Source organism: Schistocerca americana, chromosome 3 (assembly GCF_021461395.2).
Source record: "Schistocerca americana isolate TAMUIC-IGC-003095 chromosome 3, iqSchAmer2.1, whole genome shotgun sequence".
In the NCBI taxonomy this organism is placed as follows: domain Eukaryota; kingdom Metazoa; phylum Arthropoda; class Insecta; order Orthoptera; family Acrididae; genus Schistocerca; species Schistocerca americana.
This window is the reverse complement of record NC_060121.1, coordinates 972315318-972338066: the sequence shown is the minus strand read 5'-3', so window position 1 is coordinate 972338066 and position 22749 is coordinate 972315318. Positions and strand designations below refer to the sequence as shown.

The window sequence follows — 22749 nt, the reverse complement described above, 5'->3', positions numbered from 1 at the left end:
TATCGAACGCCTTGCGGAAGTCAAGAAACACGGCGTCTACCTGTGAACCCGTGTCAATGGCCCTCTGAGTCTCGTGGACGAATAGCGCGAGCTGGGTTTCGCACGACCGTCTTTTTCGAAACCCATGCTGATTCCTACAGAGTAGATTTCTAGTCTCCAGAAAAGTCATTATACTCGAACATCATACGTGTCCAGAATTCTACAACTGATCGACGTTAGAGATATATGTCTATAGTTCTGCCTATCGGCTACACGAAAGCTGAGAGCCGCGCGGGGTAGCCGTGCGGTCTAGGGCGACTTGTCACATTTCCCCCCGTCGGAGATTCGAGTCCTCCCTCGAGCATGGGTGTGTATGTTGTCCTTAGCATAAGTTAGTTTAAGTTAAAGAAGCGCGTAATCCTAGGGACCGATGACCTCAGCTGTTTGGTCCCATAGTCCTTGCCACAAATTTCGTATTGACAGCTGACACGTCTACTAGTGGGCGGTAGAGCATAGGTTGTCTACCACTACACTAAACGAACGGAGTGCAAATTTCCCCTTCCATCACTCCGATAACAGTTTTGCTGCTGCTGTTGCGCTGCTGCTGACGATGGCTGCGACGATACCCCAGAAACACGCAGCAGCAGATTTCTCCAGAAGCTCCAGCTGTATTAATCTACATCTCTACTCTGCAAATCACATTTAAGTGCCTGGCAGAGGTGTCATCGAGCCACCTTCACTATTCTCTATTATTCCAATCTCGCATAGCGCGCGGAACGAATGAACACCTATATCTTTCCGTACGAGCTCTGATTTCTCTTATTTTATCGTGGTGATCGTTCCTCCCTATGTATGCCGGAGTCAACAAAATATCTTCACATTCGGAGGAGAATGTAGGTCATTGGAATTTCTTGAAGATTCCGTCGCAACGAAAAACGCCTTTCTTTTAATGATGTCCACCTCAAGTCCTGTATCATTTCTGTGACACTCGCTCCCATATTTTCAACTTTTTCGATGTACTGCGTCAGTCCTGTCTGGTAAGGATCCCACACCGCGCAGCAGTATTCTAAAAGAGGACAGACAAGCGTAGTGTAGGCAGTCTCCTTACAAGGGAACCTCCCCATCGCACCCCCCTCAGATTTAGTTGTAAGTTGGCACAGTGGATAGGCCTTGAAAAACTAAACACAGATCAATCGAGAAAACAGGAAGGAGTTGTGTGGAACTATGAAACAATAAGCAAAATATACAAACTCAGTAGTTTATATGCCAGATATGCAACATCAAGGACAATGTGAGCCGAAGAGCGCCGTGGTCTCGTGGTTAGCGTGAGCAGTTCCGGAATGAAAGGTCCTTTGTTCAAGTCTTCCCTCGGGTGAAAATTTTTACTTTCTTTATTTTCGCAAAGTTATAATCTGTCCGTTCGTTCATTGACGTCTCTGTTCACTGTAATAAGTTTAGTGTCTGTGTTTTGCGACCGCACCGCAAAACCGTGCGATTAGTAGACGAAAGGACGTGCCTCTCCAATGGGAACCGAAAACATTTGATCGCAAGGTCATAGGTCAAGCGATTCCTCCACAGGAAAACACGTCTGATATATTCTATACGACACTGGTGAAGGCATGTGCTTCACATGACGGGAATATGTTGTCGACCCACCTAACTTGTACACTTGGCGAATGGGTAAAAAGATTCTTCTGTCTTGTCCGATTTAGGTTTTCTTGTGGATGTGATAATCACTCCCAAAAAAACTGATGAAAACATAAGCGTTTATCACATAAACTGAAAATAAAAAGTTAAACTTTTCACCCGAGGCAAGACTTGAACCAAGGACCTCTCGTTCCGCAGCCGCTCAGCTAACCACGAGACCACGGCGCTCCTGAGGCCGCACTACCCATGATATTGCCTATCTCGCCGATAAACTACTCAGTTTGTATATTTTGCTTATTTTTTCATAGTTCCACACAATTTCTTCCTGTTTTCTCGATTGATCTGTGTTTAGTTTTTCAAGGCCTATCCACTGTGCCAACTTATAACTAAATCTTAGGGGGGTGCGATGTGGAGGTTCCCTTGTTAGTATGGTTCAAATAGCACTGAGCACTATGGGACTTAACATCTGAGGTCATAAGTCCCCTAGAACCTAGAACTACTTAAACCTGACTAACCTAAGGACATCACACACATCCATGCCCGAGGCAGGATTCGAACCTGCGACCGTAGCGGTCGCGCGGTTCCAGACTGAAGCGCCTAAAACCGCAAGGCCACACCGGCCGGCAGTCTCCTTAGTAGGTGTGTTACATTTTCTAAGTGTCCTGCCAATAAAATGCAGTCTTTGCTTATCCTCCCCCACAACATTTTCTGTGTGTTCCTTCCAATTTAAGTTGATCGTAATTGTAATACCTAGGTATTTAGTTGAATTTACGGCTTTTAGATTAGACTGATTTGTCGCGGAGTTTAACGAGTTCATTTTAGCACTCATGTGGATGACCTCACACTTTTCATTATTTAGGGCCAACTGCCACTTTTCGCACCATTCAGATCTCTTTTCTAAAACGTTTTGCAGTTCTTGATCTTCTGATGACTTGATTAGTCGATAAACGACAGCGTCATCTGCAAACAACCGAAGACGGCTGCTCAGATTGTCTCCAAAATCGTTTATATAGATCAGGATCAGCAAATGGCCTATAACACTACGTTGGGGAACACTAGAAATCGCTTCTGTTTTACTCGACGACTTGCCGTCAATTATTACAAACTGTGACCTCTGACAGGAAAACGGTCGCAGGTTCGAATCCTGCCTCGGGCATGAATGTGTGTGATGTCCTTAGGTTAGTTAGGTTTAAGTAGTTCTAAGTTCTTGGGGACTGATGACCTCAGATGTTAAGACCCATAGTGCTCAGAGCCTTTTTTTAGGTCATTACGCATTAATATCCTCCAACCGTTTGGAGAAACATCTCAATGACACACTGCTTGTTATATTGGTGACCGACAGCTTAAACAAAACAAAAAAATTGTTGAGCCATTCGCTCAGAGCTCTTTGACTTCTTCTGCCCAACATCCTACGTAGTAGCCTGACGCATTACAAAGTTTTAATATAAATATTACCGTTGTAAGATGCGATGGTGAACAGTTCTCCAGCCGAGCAGTATGTTGCCCTTATGTCAGCGTATGAAACACATTTTGTTGGAATACACTACCCGACAAAAGAAGTGAGTGCCTAGAAGATATGATCCGATACCAACGTAACCCCGTACTCGTCGAAATCACCGACGCGTACGTAAATCATTAAAACTGCAAATGCTCTTCGACAGGTAGAGTGGCTATCAGCGTGCATTGGTGGTGTTCGTATTTACTGTCGCTTCCAGGTCTGGTAGGATGTACAATGAGCAGCCTGAACATTATGACCACAGATCTACTATCGACGTACACCCGTCCAGGCGATAGCAGCGTCAGCTGGAGAGGAACGAATGTTAGTCAGACGCACGCACGATGCATGTAGCATCAGTGACCGTGCTGCGCGTGCGCAGAATGGCGAAGGCGCGCTATCTATCTGAGTCTGACAAAGGGCAGATTGTGACGGCCCTGAGGCTATAGCGATACAGCCGTCCCCAAAATTCATGTGGAATGTCTGATACCACCTTTTTTTTATGTCCATCGCGATAGTTATCGGGCAATTCAGTGCTTCCTAAGGCCTTGTATGTGTGTCCTTATATATATCATTCTGTCCTATTTGATAAAAATCTTGATATTCATTGCGAAGGCGTGTGGAATGTTCTGCAAGGACGTACGTTGTCGTAATTATCGGTGGACTGTTGTCATTGATAAAATTATGTTCATATACTAAATTAACTAAGCAAGAAATTGAAGTAATAAGTCCCTAGCAATAAATATCTATCGCGGGCAAGTGCTCTACCATCTGAGCTACCCAAGCGCGACTCACGCTCCGTCCTCACAGCTTTACTTCCGCCAGTACCTCGTCTCCTACCTTCCAAACTTTACAGAAGCTCTTCTGCGAACCTTGCAGAACTAGCACTCCTGGAAGAAAAGATATTGCGGAGACATGGCTTAGCCACAGCCTAGGGGATGTTTCTAGAATGAAATTTTCACTCTACAGCGGAGTGTGCGCTGATATGAAACTTCCTAGCAGATTAAAACTGTGTGCCGGACCGAGACTCGAGCTCGGGACCTTTGCCTTCCGCGGGCAAGTGCTCTACCAACTGAGCTACCCAAGCACATTCTCATTCTGGAAACATCCCTTAGGCTGTGGCTAAGCCATGTCTCCGCAATATCCTTTCTTCCAGGAGTGCTATTTCTGCAAGGTTCGCAGGAGAGCTTCTGTAAAGTTTGGAAGGTAGGAGACGAGGTACTGGCAGAAGTAAAGCTGTGAGGACGGGGCGTGAGTCGTGCTTGGGTAGCTCAAATGGTAGAGCACTTGCCCGCGAAAGGCAAAGGTCCCGAGTTGGAGTCTCGGTCCGACACACAGTTTTAATCTGCCAAGAAGTTTCGTATCGGCGCACACTCCGCTGTAGAGTGAAAATTTCATTAAAATAAATATCTAGAGACTGCAGTCATGTTAGCATGAAGAATCAATGCTTCTAATTAAAAAAATGGTAATCTAAAAATCCAGTAACAGAAGACCTCAGTATCTTGAGAAACAGCTTAAAAGTTATTACCAACCAATGTATTTTCATTTGTTATTCATTTTTATGCCTTCCTCTGTAATTAATATTCTTTGTAATTACATTCCTAATTAACTCTCCAATTGTTTACATCTCACATTTTTCCAATTTCCAGAATTTGAGGCCTTATTTGTGCATTTTATGTACGTAATCGGATAAAGCACGAGCTCTGTAATACCATTCAATACTGGTAACCAAATCCAAACTGTAATGAATTAGGTAACTAAAATAATACAAGAGACATTATTGTAATTATAGTTAAGAATGATTTTCTTAAGGAAAATTATAGATATTACTATAAAAGACTGTCATTCAATATTGTATTTTATACCTTATTCGGCTGTAACATCAGTTTCTTTACGTTTTGAAAATTTTAATTGTAACATCAAAATTTTGCAAAATTAACAATGCTTTATTTTGGAAGCTATTGTTAAAATTCTGTGTAAAGCGATGCAGCGATGCTGCGACAAGTCAGCTTTTGGAAGTCAAAGAGACCAGTGAAGTCTGTCCCTGTTTTGTTTACATGACAAGTGTGCAGTTCGGGTGTCAATGAATGTGACTAAATTTTGTGAAGCATGAAACTCTCGCATTCATTCATCAACGGACCAGGCAGAAGAAACTTAAGTAAAATTCAACATGAATCATTATAAGGCGCAGCACGAGCTTTCGGAAACAGCACGACTTGTCGCGTGTTCGTGGTGAGCGTTATCAACACGTGCCGAAACAAAGGCGGAAACCACGTCCACTTGTCGTGGGGTTTGGGCGGTCATCCCTCATTTCAGATGTCGACTGGGCTGACTGGTAAAATAGGACAGGCGGCCAATGTGGTGCAACTAATATCAGACTTTGATGCTGGGCGGAGTACAAGTGAGTCTGAACACACAGTGCACCGAACACTCCTAACGATGGGGCAGCCGATGACCCATGCATGTGCCAATGTTAACATCATGACATCGGCAGCTACTACTGAAATGGGCACGTGACCTTCGGCACTGAACATTGGCGCAGAGGCAGATCGTTGCATGGTCTGATGAATCCCGAAACCTTCGTCATCATGTCGGTGGGGGGGGGGGGGGGGGGGGGAGCGAGTCTATCGTCTTCCAACTGAATAGCTCTTTGACACACGTACTGCGGGACAGACAAGTTGGCGGCGGCTGCATTGTTCTCTGGGGAACATTCACGTGGGCATCCATGTATCCAGTGCAGCTCGTGCAAGGCACCACGACGGCCAAGGAATATTGTACTCTGATTGCAGACCACGTACGTCTCTTCATGACAACAATGTTTCCTGACGGCATTTACATTTTTCAACAAGACAATGCGCCATTTCACAAGGCCAGGGGTGTGATGGAGTGGTTCAAGGAACACAGTGTGGCCGCAGAGTAAATTTGATTAAAGTGGCTTTCCATTTCTTTTATTGCAATATTCCACATCATCTTTGGATATTTTTGTAAGACGCTCTGAGGATATCGCAAACTCATTCCGACCTTATCATCCGACGGTACTGTAATTTCGCAACACATCAGTTGTATGGAACCTCGAGCAAAATTGATTTAACAAGAGAAATTTGCATATTAAATTTCGCATCTCGCTTAATATGCACGCAGTCGATCCGTGATTGCTATCGTTGTACTCGCAATTTCCCCTTCTGTCTGAATCAGCAATTAGATTTTAAATTAATTGATTAAATCGGTGCTCTCTCTACATATATATGGGCTGTACATAACGGTTACTAATGATTCTCCACGTGCGTGAGAGGTACCCTGGAAACGTCTATGGTTAATAGTTCATCATTCTGTCCTTCCATTAAACTTCCAGCATTATTCTCTATAGTGACAATTCAGAACTATCCAAGTACGTTCCTCTCTCTTTCTGCCTTCCGACGACACACTGCCATACAACAATACCCTTCGAACAAAACAAAAAATGGTTCCAATGGCTCCGAGCACTATGGGACTTGACATCTGAGGTCATCAGTCCCCTAGAACTTAGAACTACTTAAACCTATCTAACCTAAGGACATCACACATATCCATCCCCGATGCAGGATTCGAACCTGCGACCGTAGCAGTCGCGCGGTTCCGGGCTGAAACGCCTAGAACCGCTCGGCCACAACGGCCGGCTCGTACAAAACACTTAGCAAATCTGTTTCTTAGTTCTATCGAAATTCTTTTTGCTGTCAATAAACCTTTCATCTTTTCAAAGTCTCTTTTACCCATAGATATTCTTACTTGACAAACTGCCTATTGGCTTCTGTCTGGGGTTCTTCGGCCGACGTTCATCTAATGATTTTTCTGACTTTTCGCCAGCACGAGTGGCTCGCATTGTCAAAGCTTCACCCTCCATTGCCGGTGGTGAACTGGAGCCGAGCTCGCGGCCGCAGACTATATGTACCTGGCGCGCCAACGTCCGAGGGCTTCTCCGCGGTCATTTCCGGTGCGGTTCTCCTCTTGCTACCTGCGACGGTCGTTCGCTGCAGTACGGGAAGCCAGGATCCGTTTACCTTAAGGCTTTCCTCTTTCTTGTTCAAACTGTTAGCGTGTTTTAGTATTTCTACAGCTTCTCTGAACAAGCGCGTGTGATAGTGGTTCTCTACAGCCAGAACTTCCGTGTCGGCGAATTTTATTACGTGGTCGGTCTCATTCAGTGCGTGCTCTGCCACGGCCGATTTCTCCACCTTCCCCAACCTGCAATGTCGCTTAAGCTCTTTGATCCTGGTGTTAATGGATCATCCAGTCATTCCGACATAAAATTTTCCGCATGTGCATGGTATGCGGTATATTCCCGACATTGCAAGTGGGTCTCTTTTCTCCTTCGCCGATCTAAGACACTCTTTGATCTTCCTTGTCGGTTTGAAAATCGTCTTTACGCCATGTTTGCGCAATATACGGCCGATTCTGTCCGTCACTCTGGGAATGTATGGCAGAAAGGCCGTACCCGACATTTCTTTTTCTGGTTCCTTACTTCGCCGAGTGTTTGGCTCTGTTATACTTCTAATATAATTTGTGGAGTACCCATTGCTCCTCAGAACAGTTTCCAGGTGTTGCATTTCTCGTTTGAGGTGTTGCGGCTCACATATTCGTCCTGCTCTCGTTACGAGCGTACTAATCATGCCTCTTTTCTGGCTCGGGTGTTGGTTTGTGCAGGTATCGGTCCGTGTGTGTCGGTTTTCGATACACGCTGTGTCCCAGGTTTTCGCCGTCCCTTGTGACCAGCACATCTAGAAATGGCAGTTTCTTGTCTTTTTCTACTTCCATGGTAAATGTTATGTTGGCATGGAGGCTGTTCAAGTGTCTTAGGAAGTCACCGAGCTGTTCTTCACCATGGCTCCACACCACGAAAGTATCATCGACGTACCTTTACCACACCTTAGGTTTGCAAGTCGCCGAGTCCAGTACCTGTGCTTCGAATTGTTCCATGAAGAAGTTGGCCACCACTGGACTGAGAGGACTACCCATGGCGACGCCTTCCAGCTGTTCGTAGAAATCGCCATTCCACGTGAAATAGCGTGGTGAGACATGCATGGAAGAGCTTTCTGATGTCCTGCGGGAAAATGGAACCGATGTGCTCCAGAGCGTCACTGAGTGGCACTTTCGTAAATAACGAAACAACATCAAAGCTGACCAGTATGTCGTTTGGTGCAAGTTTCAGTTTCTTCAGCTTCTCAAGGAAATGTCCTGAGTCCTTAATGTATGTGTTGGTCTTTCTCACGTGTGACTGGAGCAGAGAGGCCAAGTGTTTTGTCGGTTTATATGTCGGTGATCCAGGAGCGCTAACGATCGGTCTCAGTGGAACGTGTTCTTATGGATCTTTCAGAATGCCAGCCACTCGTGCTGGCGAAACGTCAGAAAAATCATTAGATGAACGTCGGCCGAAGAACCCGAGACAGAAGCCAATAGGCAGTTTGTCAACAAGGGCCACAAAAGCCTCAACAATTTTGTATATTCTTACTTCCTCCACAATGCTTCCTTTTCCTTTCTCCATACTGCCTTTGTCCGTAAAAGATTATACTTGCTCAAAGGTCCTTGCTTCCGACAATATTTTGACGGAACCATCACGTTTCAATGACTCTCACCACTTTGGCCTTTCTTACATTATCCTTATTCCATAGGTTTTGCCCAGTTTCATGACGTTTTCTGTCATAAATCGTAGTTCTTCCTCTGATTCAGGTAGCACTTTTTGAACATCTGCATACTGAATTGTCTTAATCCTTTCACCTTCTACTATTGCTTTTTCTAATGATTTTTCTGTTAGTTTCTCTGCATAAATATTGAAGAGCGTCGGTGACAAACACCCTTGTCTAAGACCTCTACCAGTGCCTGTCCCACCTGTTTCCTCGTCGCCAAAACTTGCCACCATTTTCTGTCTTGTATAGAGTTCGTTTACGAGTGCTCTATTCCTGCAATCTTCACCGACAACCAACACCTTTCTAAAGTAAAGTTTGTCAAGTACCAAGTCATATGAACAGTAATTTCTTCTTTCGCTCAACACGCAAATCGGACAAGACAGAAATCTTCAACATTGATACAAAGTACTCTCCGCCATGCACCGTACAATGGCTATTTGACCAAAACTATCTGGACAGCGATTCTTGTACTTTAATATAGGCTGTGTCGACCCTTCGCTTTTATGACCGCTTGAACTCTCTTGGGGCCACTTTCAATGAAGCTTCTCTGGAGGAACGGCAACCCATTCCTTCTCAACAGTCAAAACCAGAGAAGGTACTGATGTTGAATGATGTTGGACGTGGGAGCTGGAGCGAAATAGACGTTGTAACTCGTACCAAAGGTGCTCCATTTGGTTCAGTTCGGGGCTCTGGGCACGCCAATCCGTTTCAGGAGTCCACAAACTACTGACTCCCAGATTCTGTGACAAGGTGCATTGTCGTGCTGAAACATTCACCGTGTCCGAAATGATTCTCTGCTGTACATAGTATACAATGCTGTAAAATGTGTTCGTATCCGACCACCTTTTTAGCGTTTTACTAAGTGTAATTGGCTGGGCCACACCCTAACCACACTAAAAACAGCCCCATTCTGTAACATCACGTCCTCCGTACTTCACTGGCTAGACTACTGATGATGGCAGGTAACGTGCTCAGGGTATTCAACAAACAAAAACCCTTCCATCGGATTGCCTCAGGGTATAGAGTGATTTATCACTTCAAATCGTTTGCTGTCATCTACCGTTCAGCTGCGTTGCTATTTACAGCATCTCAAGCGTTGCTATACATAGACTACAGAAACGAGTGACTTCGACCATTGTGTCCCATTCGTTTTAATTCCCTAAGCGCAGTCGTTGTGCTAACTGGGCAGCTGGTAGCATTTTGGAACCCAAGAGTGATTACTTCCGCTAATTTCATGCGCTTTTTTGTAACCACCTTCCTCAATGCTTGACAGTCCTTTCCCTTAGTACACGAGACCTACCTGGTCTTGATTTTGCTTTGGTTGTTACTTGGTGTTTCCACTTCACAATCACATCATAAAAAGTCGACTTGGACAAGGTAGGGGTGAAATGTCTATGATGGATTTTTTATTTTGTTCAGTATACGTCCAACGACAAGCCCAGGTCAGAAGCTACTGAGGTCTCCTGACTCAACCATTCTGCTGCTACAAGTGTTACGCCCTACCGAAACAACGGTTCAGTAGTTTTGGCACAGCACATAAATGACGTAGTAAATGGAAGGATTACCGGTAGTACTGGTAGGGAAAGAAATATTGAAACTTCCCCTTTGAATGTAAAAAAAAGACTGTGCTGGTAAACTTCTGCGTTGTTTGATACTGAAACAGCTGAGTAAACCTGAATGTGCTCAGTTTTCTCTTTACTCATTCTGATCATTTATAAACTGACACGCAATATTTTAGCGCAATCTGACTTTTAATAGTCCCTACAAAAGAATAGCCCTGACTAACTATAACCTATCCTTCATGAATAACTTACCTCACTAAAATCTTCGTTACTCGAACTACTACAATACAGCGAGCTCCAATACTGTCAGCTAAATAAAAGATCCTAACTACTGAAGGCACTAACTACTGATAGGCATACAGTTAGCAAATGAAAGATGTTAATAGAGAACAAACAATGTATTTACGTTAATAGTGTTAAAAAGTCATTATATGCGCGTAACATCCAGTTTGACAAATATCCTTTTTCTGAGGGGACACACGTCCAGATGGTCCGCTCATATTAACGCCTCAAAACTCTGTGATCTCTCTCCCCAAATCCACCACTGCTGGCGGCTCACCTCCAACTGCGCAATGCTACACGCTGTTCACATCCAACTGCCCAACACGACACTAACGAAAAACTTCAAACAACGAGTACAGCCAGCCACAGACTGCACACAGCGCAGTCAGCGATTTTAATAGAGAGCGCTACGTGGCGTTACCAACATAAAAAGCTGAACAGCCTACTTACAATATGTGAGAGGGAAACAGGGAGGCGACGATTAATTAGTACCGCACATCATCCAGTGTTACTCCATTGTGTATTTTATATCCGTAGATTAGACTATATATCGCATTTTATAAGTAATGAAAATTAGTTGATTGCGTAACTTCTGCGCTTTCGTGTAACCGAAGCAATTACTCTTGATGGAAGGACAGTTTAATGTGCACAGACATAAAATTATATGTGATTATTGTCGTTACTTTGTGCTCAGTAGAACGTTCATCATGATCAAAGGCAAGAGTTTCATATTACTATCGATAGTTGCAAAGTTGTTATGAATATCAAAATCATGTTTTATGTAAACTTGACGAAGTATTGAATCGATGTCCGATACATGTTTGGTTTGTGTTTTTATTTTTTTTTTTATTCTTAGCGTTTTGTTGAGGAAATTGCATATCCTGGCCTTCCTGATAAAAAAATGGTTCAAATGGCTCTGAGCACTGTGGGACTTAACATCTGAGGTCATGAGACCCCTAGACTTGGAACTACACTCCTGGAAATGGAAAAAAGAACGCATTGACACTGGTGTGTCAGACCCACCATACTTGCTCCGGACACTGCGAGAGGGCTGTACAAGCAATGATCACACACACGGCACAGCGGACACACCAGGATCCGCGGTGTTGGCTGTCGAATGGCGCTAGCTGCGCAGCATTTGTGCACCGCCGCCGTCAGTGTCAGCCAGTTTTCCGTGGCATACAGAGCTCCATCGCAGTCTTTAACACTGGTAGCATGCCGCGACAGCGTGGACGTGAACCGTATGTGCAGTTGACGGACTTTGAGCGAGGGCGTACAGTGGGCATGCGGGAGGCCGGGTGGACGTACCGCCGAATTGCTCAACACGTGGGGCGTGAGGTCTCCACAGTACATCGATGTTGTCGCCAGTGGTCGGCGGAAGGTGCACGTGCCCGTCGACCTGGGACCGGACCGCAGCGACGCATGGATGCACGCCAAGACCGTAGGATCCTACGCAGTGCCGTAGGGGACCGCACCGCCACTTCCCAGCAAATTAGGGACACTGTTGCTCCTGGGGTATCGGCGAGGACCATTCGCAACCGTCGCCATGAAGCTGGGCTACGGTCCCGCACACCGTTAGGCCGTCTTCCGCTCACACCCCAACATCGTGCAGCCCGCCTCCAGTGGTGTCGCGACAGGCGTGAATGGAGGGACGAATGGAGACGTGTCGTCTTCACCGATGAGAGTCGCTTCTGCCTTGGTGCCAATGATGGTCGTATGCGTGTTTGGCGCCGTGCAGGTGAGCGCCACAATCAGGACTGCATACGACCGAGGCACACAGGGCCAACACCCGGCATCATGGTGTAGGTAGCGATCTCCTACACTGGCTGTACACCACTGGTGATCGTCGAGGGGACACTGAATAGTGCACGGTACATCCAAACCGTCATCGAACCCATCGTTCTACCATTCCTAGACCGGCAAGGGAACTTGCTGTTCCAACAGGACAATGCACGTCCGCATGTATGCCGTGCCACCCAACGTGCTCTAGAAGGTGTAAGTCAACTACCCTGGCCAGCAAGATCGCCGGATCTGTCCCCCATTGAGCATGTTTGGGACTGGATGAAGCGTCGTCTCACGTGATCTGCACGTCCAGCACGAACGCTGGTCCAACTGAGGCGCCAGGTGGAAATGGCATAGCAAGCCGTTCCACAGGACTACATCCAGCATCTCTACGATCGTCTCCATGGGAGAATAGCAGCCTGCATTGCTGCGAAAGGTGGATATACACTGTACTAGTGCCGACATTGTGCATGCTCTGTTGCCTGTGTCTATGTGCCTGTGGTTCTGTCAGTGTGATCATGTGATGTATCTGACCCCAGGAATGTGTCAATAAAGTTTCCCGTTCCTGGGACAATGAATTCACGGTGTTCTTATTTCAATTTCCAGGAGTGTACTTAAACCTAACTACCCTAAGGACATCACACACATCCATGCCCGAGGCAGGATTCGAACCTGCAACCGCAGCAGCAGCGCGGTTCCGGACTGAAGCGCCTAGAACCGCTCGGCCGTAGCGGTCGGCCCCTTTATGATAAATCTGTATTGTTTTCTTTATTTTTACTATAACATCCCTCAGTTTCACGTTAGAAGTGAATAATTTTTAATATTGACCACCCTGATTTTAGTATGAATACCGTTTGTTTTTAAGTAAGAGAGAGGAGAGTAACTATATAGAACAAAAATTTACCTTCGGTTACGCGGCTGTTTGTAAATCCTCACGCCGTTTCTAGACGGTTTACTGCTTCCGGTTTTTAGGGAAATCTGGTAAGACACTGACCACACATGTAACGAAAGCGATCTTTAGACGGTAACACCTGATATGTATGCAACCCACTTAACATTTAGGTAATGCTGCCACGACCTTCAATGACTAAAGCTACGCAGTCGACGCTTGCTTGTGGTGGTCTATAGTAGTTTTACAACTCTGTCTGCTACTGCTTATCTACAGACAATACGTCCGCAGCTCGTGGTCTTGCGGTAGCGTTCTCGCTTCCCGCGCACAGGGTCCCAGCTTCGAGTCCCAACGGGGTCAGGGATTTTCCCTGCCTGGATATGACTGGGTGTTGTTGTGTTGTCTTCATCATCATCATTCATCCCCATTACGGTCGGAGGAAGGCAATGGCAAACCATTTCCGCTACGACCTTGCCTAGTCGGCGGTGCGGGTCTCCCGCATCATGCCCTACGCTCCTAGGAGTATGGAACCTCATCATCACTGACAATACAGTACCACCTGCCGCCTTCTACATTGGCGGATCGGCCTCTCGTGATGTCTTCCGGACAATTCTGCACTACATAAGGGCCTCTGTAAGTGCATCTTTTGAGAGACGGTTGTGGGACCACGGCCGTTCAGTACAGAATGTCACATCAACCGCCTTTCAGCGGTCTAAATTTCCAAATTGTTGTTTTTATTTGGCTGCCAGTTTCGGCAATATACTACGCCATCTACAGGCCTCCTTACCGACGTGTATGAAATTTCCAGCCTCGGTTTCGGTCAAAACAGGGGCAAGCAAAAAAAAAAAAAAAAAAAAAAAAAAAAAAAGGCTCTGTGCACTATGGGACTTAACATGTGTGGTAATACTTGGAACTACTTAAACCTAACTAACCTAAGGACATCACAGACATCCATGACCGAGGCAGGATTCGAAACTGCGACAGGGCAAGCATTCAAAGCTTGGTATCTGTAGATTTTTGAGACCGCGATCATGTCAAACATCACCTGCCAACTCGGCCGAGTCGGCAGGTGATATTTGAAATGATCGCTCACTAAAAAATCTACAGATACTATAACACTACCGTCCGCTACTTGTTATACTATACCCTCAAAGCTGCAGGCAGTTTGCATAATGGAATTATTTTTATTAAGGCAATTACAGTATAAAGAAGCAGTAATTTTCAAAACTCTATAAGCCACAATTTTGAGAACATTCACTTTTGAACTTGGCAACAAGATATTAATAAGAGTTTTAATAGAAAAATTATTTTCAGCAAGCATCATTTACTATATTACTCAGTTCTGCTACATTAACTTAGTTTCTTCCTACTATCTTCAAGTGGAGTTATTGAATAAATTACTGGGCTTTCCTAGTTTCGCAATATGGACAGTCGGTAAGTATATTTGACATGGGAAGGACCCTAAGTAGCTGTGTGACTGGTGATAAAAAATCAAGGTAGGTATAAGAGTTAGAGTATAAATTACCTTATATTCGAGCACGCTAAAAATATCCAATGAGCTGATGCGTCCGCTACAGTGATTGACACAATGTAGTGGCGAATACATCTTGGCAGATGGATTTACAGTTGGTAACGATAAAGATCTGTCATTTCTTGGTGGCGATGATAGATACCATTTCCAAAACATAACTAACTTACAAATCCATCCATCGAGCGTTTGGCACATTGGAAAACGGCACGAAAAGCCTCTCTCGGCACCAGCACAATACACGACTTTTACATGAGCAGTTGGCAGTTCGTCCCCGACTGACTCTTCCGCCCACCTTTCTATCCATGCCAACCACATTTTGCGCGCGTTACGAAGTTCCGTTCCGGAGGGGAACCACAACACCTTTTATACACATAAAGAACTAATAACCCTAAGAGGATTAGGTATTACATAATAGCAACCAAACATATTAAATAAAGCAGAACATTTACACATATTGACATTCCTACAAAAAATTATTCATCCAAATTCCAAATATATACAGTAAGTTTTGTCGCCCTCCAAATGAAGCAAAGAATTTAAATAACAGAGACACTACATCGTATAGGAATAAACCATGACCTCAAAGTTTTTACAAATGAAAAAGCGAACACTCTTGTGGTATCAATACAACCATACAATATTTACAATATCTTAATGGCAGATGGCAGATGGTAGAACAGACAAAAAAGAAAAATTTATGTCAGTACAACTATGGAGCTCTGGTGACCCGCCAGGGTAGCCGAGAGCGCTAACGCGCTGCTTCCTGGACTAGGGTAGGCGCGCCGGCCCCGTATCGAATCCGCCCGGCGGATTAACGACGAGGGCTGGTGTGCCGGCCAGCCTGGATGTGGTTTTTAGGCGGTTTTCCACATCACGCTAGGTGAATACCGGGCTGGTCCCCGCGTTCTGCCTCAGTTTCATGCGTCGCCGCCATTTGAAACACGTTCGGACTATTTCACGATTTGTACTAGATGCAGAGAGGTGGGGTACACCGATTCCATCCCTGGGGGTTCGGGGTGGCGGCCATAAGGGCATCTGGCCATCCCTAAAACTGACGTTGCCAAATCGGTTCTAACCGCGCCGACCCTGCGATCGCTGATGGACTATGGCGTAAGAGAAAAAAAGAAAGCTATGGAGCTCTGGTGTTAGAATACGAGTCTTTGATTCCTGGTCCTTATTTTGAGTGCAACTGTGTTGGAAGCTTTCTTCACATCGGTCAGGGGGACTGAAGATAGCGTAGTGACCGGAAACTTTTGTGCAGCAGATGAGAGCCCGTAAGTGTTTCTCGCTGATTTAGATACCCCCCTGCTCAGTGCACTATTTTGAGCGCCACGACACAGAACGTAGCGCGGCGCCTATGATTTACGGCGAGCACTTGTTGACTCGGCGATCTCGGCGCCTCGTTATCTGGCCTCATTACGCACGCACGCGGGCGCAGGTGGCGCGCGGTTGGGCCCCTGTGCTCTAGACACGGCCGCTGCCGCAGTGCACTGTACACCTGCGCGACGCCCCTGCGGTCAGCCGGCGGATGGACCAGGGCTACTCGACGTTCGGCGCCGGCGGCGACGCCTCGGCGTCGGTCTGGCGCGGCCAGCCGCGAGGCCCCGACGGCCGGCGCTACCTGCCCGTGCCGCTGCAGCGCGGCCTCAGCGCCCCCGAGTACTACCCCGTCCAGGCCGACGCGCACCAACACCACCCCCGGCCCACCGTCTTCCCGCAACTTCGCCGCTGGCCGCAAGAAATGAAATTCCTCGGCTCTGAAATTAACAAAGTTCACCAGCAGCGGCAGCCACCGCCTGCTCCACCCCAGGTACCGTGCTGTTCCACCTACACCTGCCTGCGGCGGTGCAACTTGCCCAGCCACCAAAAAAAAAGAGCTTCTCTCGTGCTGATTAAACTCGCTACGAGCGTACCTCATATGAAGCCACCGTACAACTGTTACTCAAGCCGTACTGAGAATATTCATCCCAGTTGTCAATAGTGTGATTATTACCGCAACACGTTTCGGGACAACATTATCCCATTTTCAAGTGCTCGAAACGAGGAAGCCAGGTAAAACAATCATCCCCCTAATACGGACAAAGAAGCTGGCGTTTATCTGGTAATAAATATGCAACCAGTCGCTTCTTTACGATTTACTCAACCACGAACATGTTTTCGAGACGCTGCAGGCTCGTCTTCAGATGGAGGTTTTACAGAAACGTTCTCTTGTGCACCAAGTGTAGCTAAATGCAGTGCTGGTGTTGCTGGAGGAAATGACGGGAATTTAGTTCAAAAAATGTTTCAAATGGCTCTGAGCACTATGGGATTAACTTCTGAGGTCACCAGGCCCCTATAACTTGCAATTACTTAACCCTAACTAACCTAAGGACATAACACACATCCATGCCTGAGGCAGGATTCGAAACTGCGACTGTAGCGGTCTCACGGTTCCTGACTGTATCGCCTAGAACCGCTTGGCCACTGCGGCCGCCTCAAATTTAGTAATCGGTGACGAAACATTTACGAATCCGAAAGCTTTTTATGTTTTAGGTACTTACAGTGTACTGCCTTGTGGTATTCACATCAGATTCCTTCTTGTAACGTGCATTATTACACTTGCTTTTACACTGGCTCACAGGATGTAAACATTCGATCTTTCTACAAAGAATACAAATATGACAGATACTGTACCTTACTACAAAATAGTCTTTGGCGAGACATCCATTGTATTGTATTGTTGTTGTCGTCTTCAGTCCAGAGACTAGTTTGATGCAGCTCAACATGCTACTCTATCCTGTGCAAGCTGCTTCATCTCCCAGTAACTACTGCAACCTACATCATTCTGAATATGCTTAATATATTCATCTCTTGGTCTCCCTATACGCTGCCCTCCAACGCTAAATTTGTGGTACCTTCATGCCTCAGAACATGCCCTACCAACCGGTCCCTTCTTCTTGTCAAGTTGTGCCACAAACTCCTCTTCTCCCCAATTCTATTCAATACCTCCTCATTAGTTATGTGATCTACCCATCTAACCTTCAGCATTCTTCTGTAGCACCACATTTCGAAAGCTTCTATTCTCCTTCCCCAAACTATTTATCGTCCATGTTTCACTTCCATACATGGCTACACTCCATACAAATACTTTCAGAAACAACTTCCTGACACTTAAATCTATATTCGATGTTAACAAATCTCTCTTCTTCAGAAACGCTTTCCTTGCCATTGCCAGTCTACATTTTATGTCCTCCCTACTTCGACCATCATCAGTTATTTTGCTCCCCAAATAGGAAAACTCATTTACTACTTTAAGCGTCTCATTTCCTAATCTAATTCACGTAGCATCACCCGATTTAATTAGACTTCATTCCATTATTCTCGTTTTGCTTTTGTTGATGTTCATCTAATACCCTCCTTTCAAGACACTGTCCATTCCGTTCAGCTGCTCTACCAGGTCCTTCGCTGTCTCTGACAGAATTGCAATGTCATCGCCGAACCTCAAAGTGTTTATTTCCTCTGCATGGAGTTTAATTCCTACTCCGAATTTTTCTTTCTTTCCCTTTACTGCTTGCTCAATATACAGATTGAATAACATCGGGGAGAGGCTACAACCCTGTCTTACTCCCTTTCCAACCACTGCTTCCCTTTCATGCACCTCGACTCGTATAACTGCCATCTGTTTTCTGTACAAATTGTAAATAGCCTTTCGCTCCCTCTATTTTACCCCCACCGCCTTCAGAATTTGAGAGTATTCCAGTCAACATTGTCAAATATTCCAGTCAAAATTGTCAAAAGCTTTCTCTAATTCTACAAATGCTAGAAACATAGGTTGCCTTTCCTTAATCTATTTTCTAAGATAAGTCGTAGGATCAGTATTGCGTCACGTGTTCCAACATTCCTACGGAATCTAAACTGCTCTTCCCCGAGGTCGGCTTCTACCAGTTTTTCCATTGGTCTATAAAGAATTCGTGATAGTATGCATTGTATTTTTCCCGAGGGCATGCAGCTTTACTGCATGCAGCTTTACTGTATGATTACATGATGATGGCGTCCTCTTGGGTAAAATATTCCGGAGGTAAAATAGTCCCCCATTCGGATCTCCGGGCGGGGACTACTCAGGAGGATGTCGTTATCAGGAGAAAGGAAACTGGCGTTCTACGGATCGGAGCGTGGAATGTCAGATCCCTTAATCGGGCAGGTAGGTTAGAAAATTTAAAAAGGGAAATGGATAGGTTGAAGTTAGATATAGTGGGAATCAGTGAAGTTCGGTGGCAGGAGGAACAAGACTTCTGGTCAGGTGACTACAGGGTTATAAACACAAAATCAAATAGGGGTAATGCAGGAGTAGGTTTAATAATGAATAGGAAAATAGGAATGCGGGTAAGCTACTACAAACAGCATAGTGAACGCATTATTGTGGCCAAGATAGATACGAAGCCCACACCTACTACAGTAGTACAAGTTTATATGCCAACTAGCTCTGCAGATGACGAAGAAATTGAAGAAATGTATGATGAAATAAAAGAAATTATTCAGATAGTGAAGGGAGACGAAAATTTAATAGTCATGGGTGACTGGAATTCGAGTGTAGGAAAAGGGAGAGAAGGAAACATAGTAGGTGAATATGGATTGGGGGACAGAAATGAAAGAGGAAGCCGCCTGGTAGAATTTTGCACAGAGCACAACATAATCATAACTAACACTTGGTTTAAGAATCATGAAAGAAGGTTATATACATGGAAGAACCCTGGAGATACTAAAAGGTATCAGATAGATTATATAATGGTAAGACAGAGATTTAGGAACCAGGTAATAAATTGTAAGACATTTCCAGGGGCAGATGTGGACTCTGACCACAATCTATTGGTTATGACCTGTAGATTAAAATTGAAGAAACTGCAAAAAGGTGGGAATTTAAGGAGATGGGACCTGGATAAACTAAAAGAACTAGAGGTTGTACAGAGATTCAGGGAGAGCATAAGGGAGCAATTGACAGGAATGGGGGAAATAAATACAGTAGAAGAAGAATGGGTAGCTTTGAGGGATGAAGTAGTGAAGGCAGCAGAGGAACAAGTAGGTAAAAAGACGAGGGCTAGTAGAAATCCTTGGGTAACAGAAGAAATATTGAATTTAATTGATGAAAGGAGAAAATATAAAAATGCAGTAAACGAAGCAGGCAAAAAGGAATACAAACGTCTCAAAAATGAGATCGACAGGAAGTGCAAAATGGCTAAGCAGGGATGGCTAGAGGACAAATGTAATGATGTAGAGGCCTATCTCACTAGGGGTAAGATAGATACCGCCTACAGGAAAATTAAAGAGACCTTTGGAGAAAAGAGAACCACTTGTATGAATATCAAGAGCTCAGATGGAAACCCAGTTCTAAGCAAAGAAGGGAAAGCAGAAAGGTGGAAGGAGTATATAGAGGGTCTATACAAGGGCGATGTACTTGAGGACAATATTATGGAAATGGAAGAGGATGTAGATGAAGATGAAATGGGAGATATGATACTGCGTGAAGAGTTTGACAGAGCACTGAAAGACCTGAGTCGAAACAAGGCCCCCGGAGTAGACAATATTCCATTGGAACTACTGACGGCAGTGGGAGAGCCAGTCCTGACAAAACTCTACCATCTGGTGAGCAAGATGTATGAAACAGGCGAAATACCCTCAGACTTCAAGAAGAATATAATAATTCCAATCCCAAAGAAAGCAGGTGTTGACAGATGTGAAAATTACCGAACTATCAGCTTAATAAGTCACAGCTGCAAAATACTAACACGAATTATTTACAGACGAATGGAAAAACTAGTAGAAGCCAACCTCGGGGAAGATCAGTTTGGATTCCGTAGAAACACTGGAACACGTGAGGCAATACTGACCTTACGACTTATCTTAGAAGAAAGATTAAGGAAAGGCAAACCTACGTTTCTAGCATTTGTAGACTTAGAGAAAGCTTTTGACAATGTTGACTGGAATACTCTCTTTCAAATTCTGAAGGTGGCAGGGGTAAAATACAGGGAGCGAAAGGCTATTTACAATTTGTACAGAAACCAGATGGCAGTTATAAGAGTCGAGGGACATGAAAGGGAAGCAGTGGTTGGGAAAGGAGTGAGACAGGGTTGTAGCCTCTCCCCGATGTTGTTCAATCTGTATATTGAGCAAGCAGTAAAGGAAACAAAAGAAAAATTCGGAGTAGGTATTAAAATTCATGGAGAAGAAATAAAAACTTTGAGGTTCGCCGATGACATTGTAATTCTGTCAGAGACAGCAAAGGACTTGGAGGAGCAGTTAAATGGAATGGACAGTGTCTTGAAAGGAGGATATAAGATGAACATCAACAAAAGCAAAACAAGGATAATGGAATGTAGTCGAATTAAGTCGGGTGATGCTGAGGGAATTAGATTGGGAAATGAGGCACTTAAAGTAGTAAAGGAGTTTTGCTATTTGGGGAGCAAAATAACTGATGATGGTCGAAGTAGAGAGGATATAAAATGTAGGCTGGCAATGGCAAGGAAAGCGTTTCTGAAGAAGAGGAATTTGTTAACATCCAGTATTGATTTAAGTGTCAGGAAGTCATTTCTGAAAGTATTCGTATGGAGTGTAGCCATGTATGGAAGTGAAACATGGACGATAAATAGTTTGGACAAGAAGAGAATAGAAGCTTTCGAAATGTGGTGCTACAGAAGAATGCTGAAGATTAGATGGGTAGATCACATAACTAATGAGGAAGTATTGAATAGGATTGGGGAGAAGAGAAGTTTGTGGCACAACTTGACCAGAAGAAGGGATCGGTTGGTAGGACATGTTCTGAGGCATCAAGGGATCACCAATTTAGTATTGGAGGGCAGCGTGGAGGGTAAAAATCGTAGAGGGAGACCAAGAGATGAATACACTAAGCAGATTCAGAAGGATGTAGGTTGCAGTAGGTACTGGGAGATGAAAAAGCTTGCACAGGATAGAGTAGCATGGAGAGCTGCATCAAACCAGTCTCAGGACTGAAGACCACAACAACAACAACAATGCATTGTATTATGATACAAATATTACTAGTACAGATTTTACATTTCGATAGATGTTGCTAGCTGCGTACAAAAGGTAAATAGCTAGAGGTGAATATTTAATACATAAATAAAAACTTTTTGTAAGTTACAGAACACCATAGTCGTTACACACCATGAACAACAAGATTTATGCAGGAAGATGAATTATTGTCTTTTTTTTTTCCTGGAAGTTTTGGAAGAAAAGGTTTTAGGTTTTGCGTTGACTCAGTCTGTTCATTCAGGATATTTTGGGTTTAGTTTGTTGATGAAGATTTCTATTTGTCCAAGGAGATGCATCTGTAGTTCTTTCTCAGCAATGTATAGCACAGAGAGACTGCCATTGATATCATCAACAGTGTGTTCATGATGAGCAACATATGATGCAAAACTGGGCTTATCGAGGTTTCTGAGTTGTTCTTTGTAGCGGGTTGCAAAATTTCTCGCTGTTGGGCCTATGTAGAAGGAAGAACAGGAGCATGTGAGTTTGTATATGCCAGAATTTTTATGCCAATCTCTTGTGGATTTATTATTGTGAACAATTTTATTTTGTAGTTTATTGTCATTGTGGAAGGACATTTTTATGAAGTGTGGTCTGAAAAGATTTGCAGTTTTATATGACACTATACCAAGGAATGGAAGACAAATAAGCATTACAGGCGCCCTGTGTTATAACCTACCTCAAACACCGGACGGAATTTTAATGTTATAATAGAGAGAACGGTTTATCAGCTGCAACAAAGCATCTAGAGAATGAGCAGCATTCATCTACATCTTCATGGATACTCTGCAAATTACATTTAAAAGTGCCTGGCAGAGGGTTCATCGAACCACCTACATAATTCTCTATTATTCCAATCCCGTGTAGCGCGCGGAAAGAACGAACATCTATATCCTTCC

General features: G+C 44.5%; 2 protein-coding genes across 2 annotated transcripts in view; both read left to right on the top strand.

The window, feature by feature from the left end:
- Window positions 1-22749, top strand: part of LOC124607439 (proton channel OtopLc) — a 736982-nt gene that overhangs the window by 106884 nt on the left and 607349 nt on the right. The gene's annotated exons all lie outside the window — the stretch shown is intronic.
- LOC124606598 (putative golgin subfamily A member 6-like protein 19) overlaps window positions 16356-22749 on the top strand; it is a 102854-nt gene continuing 96460 nt past the window's right edge. The window contains exon 1 of the mRNA XM_047138583.1: window positions 16356-16637. Within this exon, the coding sequence (XP_046994539.1) occupies window positions 16356-16637 (282 nt within the window). The remainder of the gene's footprint in view (window positions 16638-22749) is intronic.